The sequence below is a fragment of the Chrysochloris asiatica genome, unplaced genomic scaffold (assembly GCF_000296735.1).
Source record: "Chrysochloris asiatica unplaced genomic scaffold, ChrAsi1.0 scaffold00194, whole genome shotgun sequence".
Classification (NCBI taxonomy): Eukaryota; Metazoa; Chordata; class Mammalia; order Afrosoricida; family Chrysochloridae; genus Chrysochloris; species Chrysochloris asiatica.
In genome coordinates this window covers 2,118,157-2,126,112 of record NW_006408712.1, presented here as the reverse complement: position 1 = coordinate 2,126,112, position 7,956 = coordinate 2,118,157, and the positions used below count along the sequence as shown (strand labels likewise).

Genomic DNA, 7,956 nt, shown 5'->3' with positions numbered 1-7,956 from the left:
TAGCCTATGTAAAATGCATGCGCCGCCTAGGGACCAATGTTGATATTGGAGTCAGTTCCAATTCATAGTAACCCTATACAGGGTTTCCAAGAGTGGTTCGTGGGTTTGGACTGCTTACCTAGCAGTTAGTGCAGTTATCAATCTAGTGCTTTTCCTACAGTGCAACACCAGGGCTCACACCCAGGGACCACTGCTAGACCCCAAAGTCAACAATATAATTCAGACCATTTATCTCTGGCAACAATATTATCACTGGTAAGTCTTTGGAAGTGGGGGAGACTATAGACAAATTCATAAAAGGTATATACAACATTTTTTAATTTTCAAAATTACTTACAAAAATTAAAAAATACTAGCATGTCCATCAATGGAGGGAAAATGTGTTCTTTTAATGATTTACTCGTAAAGTTGTTATACTGGGCAGCAATTTTTCTTCTGAGTGCTAAACAGGAGTGTGGAACAGATCTGTAAGAAATTGTGAAACAAACAAGATTTTCAAAGTCAGTCAAAGTCTTGTCTTGGTTTGTTTTTTTCTTAAGATCTAGATCACATTATAGATACAAATACTGGGCATTACAGGTTTAAACAAAATCCTTTATAAACTTTATGGAATGATCTATAGTACAGATCAGGAGTAGGCATTAAAGGGGAACCAGGTAAACAATGCAAAAAAGCAGGGCCCCACCCAACTCCTGAAAATCAAGGGCTTGACGGGGAGAGGAGAGGGAGGGATAACAGAGGCACTGGAATCAGGTTTATTCCCTTAGTGTAGCCCCATTGAAGGGTGAGGCTGGTCCCCAAAGTCATCAAGAAAGAATTCAGCCTAACAGTTGCCACAGTTTTTAACTGTATATCCATTTCATGCTAGCTGTATTAGCTATTATTACTATCATTAATCTCAAGCAGTTAGCAAATAATCATTTGATCCCACTCTGAGCCAATGAGAGAAGAGCCCCACTTCTCATGTAACACCTAGGAACTGCGTGGGGAAGCTAGAGGCCCAGGAGGTGGGAAGGGCTTATGTAGGACTGGGGCTTAGTGTGGGAGAGGGATACAGTAGGTGGTACATATCTGGCTTCTCTTTCAGTTCCCTGAGTCACAAGCACATAAACCAAGAGTCATCAGCAAACAAGCAATGATTTGTTCATGTGAGGTCACTAATGCCGCCTCAGTCTCTAGCCACATCTCTCATCAGGGTAGAGTGGATCTTAGCTGGGAGACGGGATAAGAGCAAAGAGATACAGGAGGCCAAGGGTACCATCTCTGGTTTTTGCCCATATCATCCACTAAATAAATCCCTTTTCCTATTATAAATGCTCAAAGTTAAAACTGCTCAATGTAATCCAGTCATGAGGGGCTGGCTAGGAAGCATTTTTGATGAATTACTTGCCTCTGCCCTGATTTCTATGAGAGACTAGAGGTAATTTGGAAGATACCTTTTACCTTTCCTTTGCAATGAGGAGATCAAAAGGCGAAGGTCACACAGCCAGGGAATGGTAGAGCCACGGGTAGACAGGACTATCTAACCCCGGGGACCATGACGAACTCCATGAGCCAGTATAGTCCTGTTGAATTCTATTAGACACCCATGATTGGGAAACTCAGCCTCAGGTACAGGCCTTGTCTAGAAAAAGTCTGCTCTGAGAGTGTGCTGATGTAGAAGCTCACTACCACCTTTGCTAAGAGACCTGGTGATACAGTGCTTAAAGCACTCAGCCACTAGTCAAAAGCTGTTTGAACTCACCAGCCACTCTGAGGAAGAAAGACAAGATTTACAGTCTTGGAAATCCTATGAGTCAGTTCTACTCTGCCTTATAGGATTGTTATGAGTCCGAATCAACTTGAAAGCAGTGAATTTGGGGTTTATTTCCTTTGCAGGAAAATTCCAGAGGTCATCAGTTCATATCCACCAACTACTTCATGAGAGAAAGCTGTGGCAGTCTGATTCAGTACAGACTATTGTTAAGTGCCGTCGATTTGGTTCCAACTCATAGAGACCCTATAGACTACAGCCTTGGAAATCCTATGGGAAAGTTCTAGACTGTACTATAGGATTATAGCAGTCTGAACTGTCTCAATGGTAACAGGATTTTGTTTTATCTCCTTTACACACCTGCCATCTCTGTGTTCCTTCCTACTGCCACTATTATTCTCAGGAGCCCTCGGATACCAAAGACACCAAAGAATGATCCATAGAAAAACTGTTTTTCCCTCAACTGTTAATGACTTAAAAATTAGAAAGCTTATATATAGTTGGAAGCAGCATGAAGAGAGAAGATAATGATTCTTTGATGGATTTCTAGCAGATGGGCAAGTGGGGGAAAAAATACGTGGGTGGAAGGGAATGGAGAGCTCTTCCAAACACATCACACCTAGACAACTGCCTGCAAAATCCATTGCAGCAAGAAAGACATGAAAATGATTGTTTCCCAATACTTTAAAATATCCTCCATAAAGGCAGTATGAAGGAGAAGACATTATTTTGATTTTAGATACAAGAAATCAAACTCCAGAAAAACCACTTTGAGTCCCAGATCAAACTAAAATGGGCACAGCTGAAAGCAAGTCCGTTCTTTTATGCTTCCCTCCAGCTAGCTAGCTCCTGCTTACTTTTTCCTGACTCCCTACACTCACAGCTACCCTGCCTGTTAGTCTCCCACTAAGTTATCCTTTGAAGGTAGGCAGGCTGCTAGGAAAGCAGGAGTGATCGATAGAAATATGTTTCTGTTTATAAAGAATAATTCATACAGGACCTGTCTGTCAAATAGGCACTTCTGTGAAAAGCACTGCAGGGGAAAGGGGGAGAACACAGTAACCAGACCCTTTGGAGCATCACGTCTTTTAACTAGGAGACTGTCCATTTGACATTCCCCTAGATCAGTTAAGGATCAAACGTCACCATGGCTAAGAGGCCTTATCTGAGCAGAAGACGCAGTTTCAGCTCATCCCCAATCACAGCCACATCAGACAGCCACCTTAGTACTTTGGTTTTCTGTTCTTTGATCATCAGCAGCTGATCATACACAACACCCCACAAAGGTGCCACAGACCCTAGCTGGATGATTCTCACTAGTGAAACCTGGTGGAGCCTGAGGGGAATCCTAGAGAGTCATGTTCAATTTTCTATAAGCCAGCTTTGGAAAAATCTCACCACGTTTGGCAGCACAACAATTCTACACATTGACACGCTGCACACCCATTCTATATATGTTCATTCATTCAGCCTGCATGTACTGATGGTTCAGAACCTGTGTTTTCCTTTCCCAACCTAATTTCACCCTTACCTTCTCACCATTCCAGTCTTTTCTTTTTCAAAGCCTCTCCAGCCAGATCCTTCCACCCCTCTCTAATTATAATCGGTGTCTGGTGTGGTGCTGTAGGATAAGCACTCGACCACAAGGTCGGTTTCCACCACGAGGTCAGCAGTTCAAACTCACCAGCAGCTCCTCGGTTCAAACTCACAGGGTTGCTATGATGGTCAGAACCAACTCCACAGCTCTTAACAACAACAACAAATTATAATCAGGTTCTTGATTTGATCCTTAATTGTTCTGAATGTTTTCCTTTGATCAACTTTGTCTTACCAAGAGGACATGAACTGTACGATGTTACATTCTACTCTGTTTCATGCAAAGCCCCACCCAGTGGCATAGTAGTTAAAGCACTTAACTGTTAACTACAGGCAGCTGGAATCTGCCAGTCACTCAGAAGGAGAGAGATGAGGCACTCTGCTTCGGTAAAGATTTACAGCCTTAGAAACCGTATGGGGCAATTCTACTCTGTCCTATAGGGTAGCCCTGAGTCAGAACTGACTTTATGGTAGTGGGTATGGTTTGGTGTCATCACAGAGCTGAACTTAATGAATATTTGTTGACCAGCAGGTTAAAAAATTCTGAAAGAAAAGTGAATGTCTTTTATAAGGAAGAAGAGAGTGATGCTGACTGCAGCCTTTGGAGAGACAAGAAGGGCTTCTTTCTCTGCCTTATTTACCAATGACAATATACCCACATGAACTCAAGCAGAGTAGGGACGACTGCCCGTTTTATTCACTGTTGTGTCTTAAGCACAAAGATTGGTGATCAATATGAGAGGACTTCAAAAAATGTCATGGAAAGATTCCACTATCTTTCAATGCCATTTTTCCATGAACTTTTTGAAACCCCCTCAGATATGGTGGTAGTGGTGGTGGCTGTGTGCCGTGGAGTCAGTTCCAACTCACAGCAACCCTGTACAGGGTTTCCGAAGCTATAAATCTTTATGGGAGCAGAATGCCTCATCTTTCTCCCGCAGAACAGCTGGTAGTTTCGAACTGCTGACCTGCGGTTCGCAGCCCGATTCATACTGTCAAAAGAATAAATGAGTTTATTAGATTTCTTATGGGGTTTTCTAAGCAGTCTAGACATGTGAAGACTTGTGATAAAAGAGGCAAAAAGGAGAAAATAACCCTTTTGCTTCTCTCCACTTAATTTTTTCCACTTTTCTATTTTAAAACAAATAAACAACAAAAAGTTGCAAGTACAGACACACTGCCCAAAGCCCACCCTCTGAATTCCACCAGATGTAGTTGCTGTAGTTATGCAGCATCTACAGCTGATGAAATTTTATAAAATCAATCCCCAAGACATTCAAAAGATGATCACTAAAAATATTTAAATGCTCTCCTTAGAACTGGGGAGAGGGTAGACACATGTTGATTCGGATGATGGGAGAGGAACTAACAAGACAGAGGTTGGCAGAAGACTGGTGAAGGCTCAAGGAGGAATTCAGGGTTAAAAGGTATATAAGAAAGAACTGACACACAACCATACAGCAACAGTGTTCTGCAGGTAGATCCATGGATAGATATGCATGCTGAGCAGGTGTGGGAGAGAGAATGGGGGTGTATCCACTAACATGTAAGGGTCTGACACAGAATGTTTGTACATAGGTATTTACCTTTGCTGTAAACACACCTATGAACATGGTGGAGCATACAGGTGGCAACTGGACGAAAACGTCTTAAACATTACCAAACACCTTGAGACAATGAGGTGTTGGGCCTGCGGGCTCAGGATCTTAGTCTCAAGGATTACCACAGTCAACTGCCATAGCACAGTCCACAAAGACCATGTTTTATATCCTACTTGGGTTTAATTACTGTTGCTAAGTGCCCTCGCTCGAGTCGGTTCCCACTCAGTGACCCTTTATAGGATTCCCAAGGAGTGGCTTGTGGGTCTAAACTGCTGGCCTTGTGATTAACAGTCTAGTGCTGATCCTAAAGAGCCATACCAGGACCCTTGGTGAGTAGCAACTTGGATCTTGAAAGCTTGTGAGTGGCCACCTAAGGTGCTAAGAAAAGAAGGGTGATGAAAATTTAAGATGGTTAGAATCAATTCATTCAGTGGACTGATAGAACATGTGACCATCAGTCTCCATGACTCTGAGATTTGAAGAACTAGATGGTGTCCAGCTATCATCACCAATTGCTCTGAAAGGGATTACATTAGATGGTCCCGGATAGAGTGGGGGACAATGTGACACAAAATTACAAATTTTAAAAAGAGACCTTGTTGACCGGTCAGAAAGAGACTGGAGGAACCCAAGACCATGGACCTCGGCCACTGTTCTGGTCTGGAATAGAACTCACCAGTTTTCAGTCAAGCAGTAGAGAGCTATATAGGAGGGGACAATACCACTAATAAGGTATATTCACCATGGAATGGTCAATTCAATATCAAAAGGGCTACATTTACCTAAGGACAAGTTAAGAAGGGATAAGAAAAAGGGTGGAATGTAAATAAGAATCACAGGGAGGAAGTGGAATAACTGCTGTTACATGGAGAGGACTGCACTCACTGAGATGAAACAAAGTATATGATTTGTTGAATGCAAAACTGATGAGCTGCTCTGAAAACGTTCACTTAATTCACAATAAGCAGTTTCAGCAACAACAAAAAAATGTTTTCCTTTAGTCTCACAACATAGCACATCACAATAGAGCCAGTGCTGCCTGCAGTGCCTGGCACACCGCACATCCACCATGAATATTCATTGATCTGAAATAACCTGTCTCCATTGTTTTTTTAGGGATTCAGTACATTGGTAAAGGCTTGTGCCTCAGCACTGGCACCTCTTAAACAAATACTTTTCTGCTTAGATATTTAAAAAATAAAGAAGCACTAGTGTTTCATTCATTGTTTCAGAAACCTTCTAAGATATTTCTTAATTAGAAAGGCAAGTAATGGAGGGTCTCTAATCGCCTGTCCCCTACTCCATTAGCAATAAAATGGGTTATTCTCAAGAGTGTGAACTGCAGCTTTGATTCCCTGCCTGATGTATGTTCTTTACTGCCAAATAAATGTTAAATAATCTAGACTATAGAGAATACATGAAAGAGAGGTGAGTAGTTTCCAGATATAAGAGAATAAAGGTCTGTGAATGTGAAGCTTGAAAAATATGGTGAGGACATTCTGAGGGCTGAGAGGAGCAGGCACCTGCACTGTCCTGCCAGAGGAGAGCTGTCTGTGCTCTCTCCTGAAGCTGGGGAGGCACACAGGTGAAAAGATGGGTGTTTCATCATCATTATGTTCCAAAGTGAAGCTTCCTGCGTCCAAATGTGGTTTTTGAAGATTTTGGAATCAGCAAAAATTAAAGATAAAGAAGATAAAATGCTAATACCATTCCACACCAACAAAGCACTTGAGTCTTCAATCATTATTTTGCTTCAATAAAAAAAAAAAAGGCAATATATTGCTGGTCGACTAAGGTAACTTTAAGAGTACAGTGGAGCCCTGGTGGTGCGGCGAGTTAAAGGAAAGGCTGGTGACTTTTCCATTATCAGTTGTCTTACCAAGAGGACAAGAACTACATGATAGAGGAGGTGGGGCTTGAAGGTGGAGAGGGTAGATGTGCAGTGAAGATCTCTGTCAGTAATACCACAGAATACCAGGTAAAGCAGGTTCAGGGAAGAGCTCCAAAACTCTGAAGCACATATGTAGGAATATTTTAAAAGTCTGAAAGCTTACAGCTAGTGGAACTTGTAGCAGAAGTAAGAAGTCTCATACTGTAGAATCTGCTGGGCTCAGCAGCCCAAAGCTGACAACTTGAGCAAGACCAAATGACAAGTACAAATGGGGGAGCAGGGGGAGCAAGCAGACCCACCACGAACTAACAGCCACAGAACCTTGGAGCAAAGTGGGCTCTTTCTCTCCCTCTATTACCCATGAAGACATAGCAATTGCTGCCATATAGTCAAGATACAATCACACCCTAAAAAGCCCCACAATCCAGGCAAGAACCAATATCAACTGCCATACACAAGGGAGGCAGACAACACCTGCAAAGCTTACTCTGAGTTAAGCAATAAGAACAGTGAAAAGAGAAGCCGATCTCCTGATTACATCTACCTTGAGGCAATCAGAAAGCATAAAATATATCAAAACACACACTCAATTAAGTATTAAGGCCACAGATAAACACAAACATGTCCAAGAAGCAAAAACAAATGGCCATATCAGCACATGTCCAGAAACAAGATAAAATGTCTGAGATAAATGACCTAGAGGTAGACCTGGACTCTACTGAGGAAGGAGGCCAGGCCTTGGAAATACCTGAGAAGGAATTCACAAAAATTATTATAAAATGTTTCAAAACACTTAATGATGCAGTTGAGAAAAATAGGGAAGAAGTCAGGAAAGCACTACAGGAACAATCAAATAAGATACATACAGCATTGAAAACAATTCAAAACCTACAGCAAAAGGTTCAAATGATTAATAATAGAATATCAGAAATAGAAAATATACTGAAAGGGCAAAGGAGTAGAATTGAAGAGATGGAAGGCACAACTAGTGAGCTAGAAGACAAATCTCTCAATACCACTAAGATAGAAGAGCAAACAGAAAAAAGGATAAAAAAATATGAAGAAAGCCTAAGATTCATGTTGGACATCATGAAGAGGAATAACTTAAGAATTAT

The 7,956-nt window shown here is 41.7% G+C and overlaps 1 protein-coding gene across 2 annotated transcripts in view; it reads right to left on the bottom strand.

The window, feature by feature from the left end:
* The window catches only part of ABHD12B (abhydrolase domain containing 12B), a 65,357-nt gene that overhangs the window by 48,762 nt on the left and 8,639 nt on the right, over positions 1 to 7,956 (bottom strand). The window contains exon 2 of one of the 2 annotated variants that reach the window (XM_006872346.1): positions 338 to 465. The exons of the other annotated variant lie outside the window; for it this stretch is intronic. Within the exon in view, the coding sequence (XP_006872408.1) occupies positions 338 to 465 (128 nt within the window). The remainder of the gene's footprint in view (positions 1 to 337; positions 466 to 7,956) is intronic. 2 annotated transcript variants of the gene reach the window in all.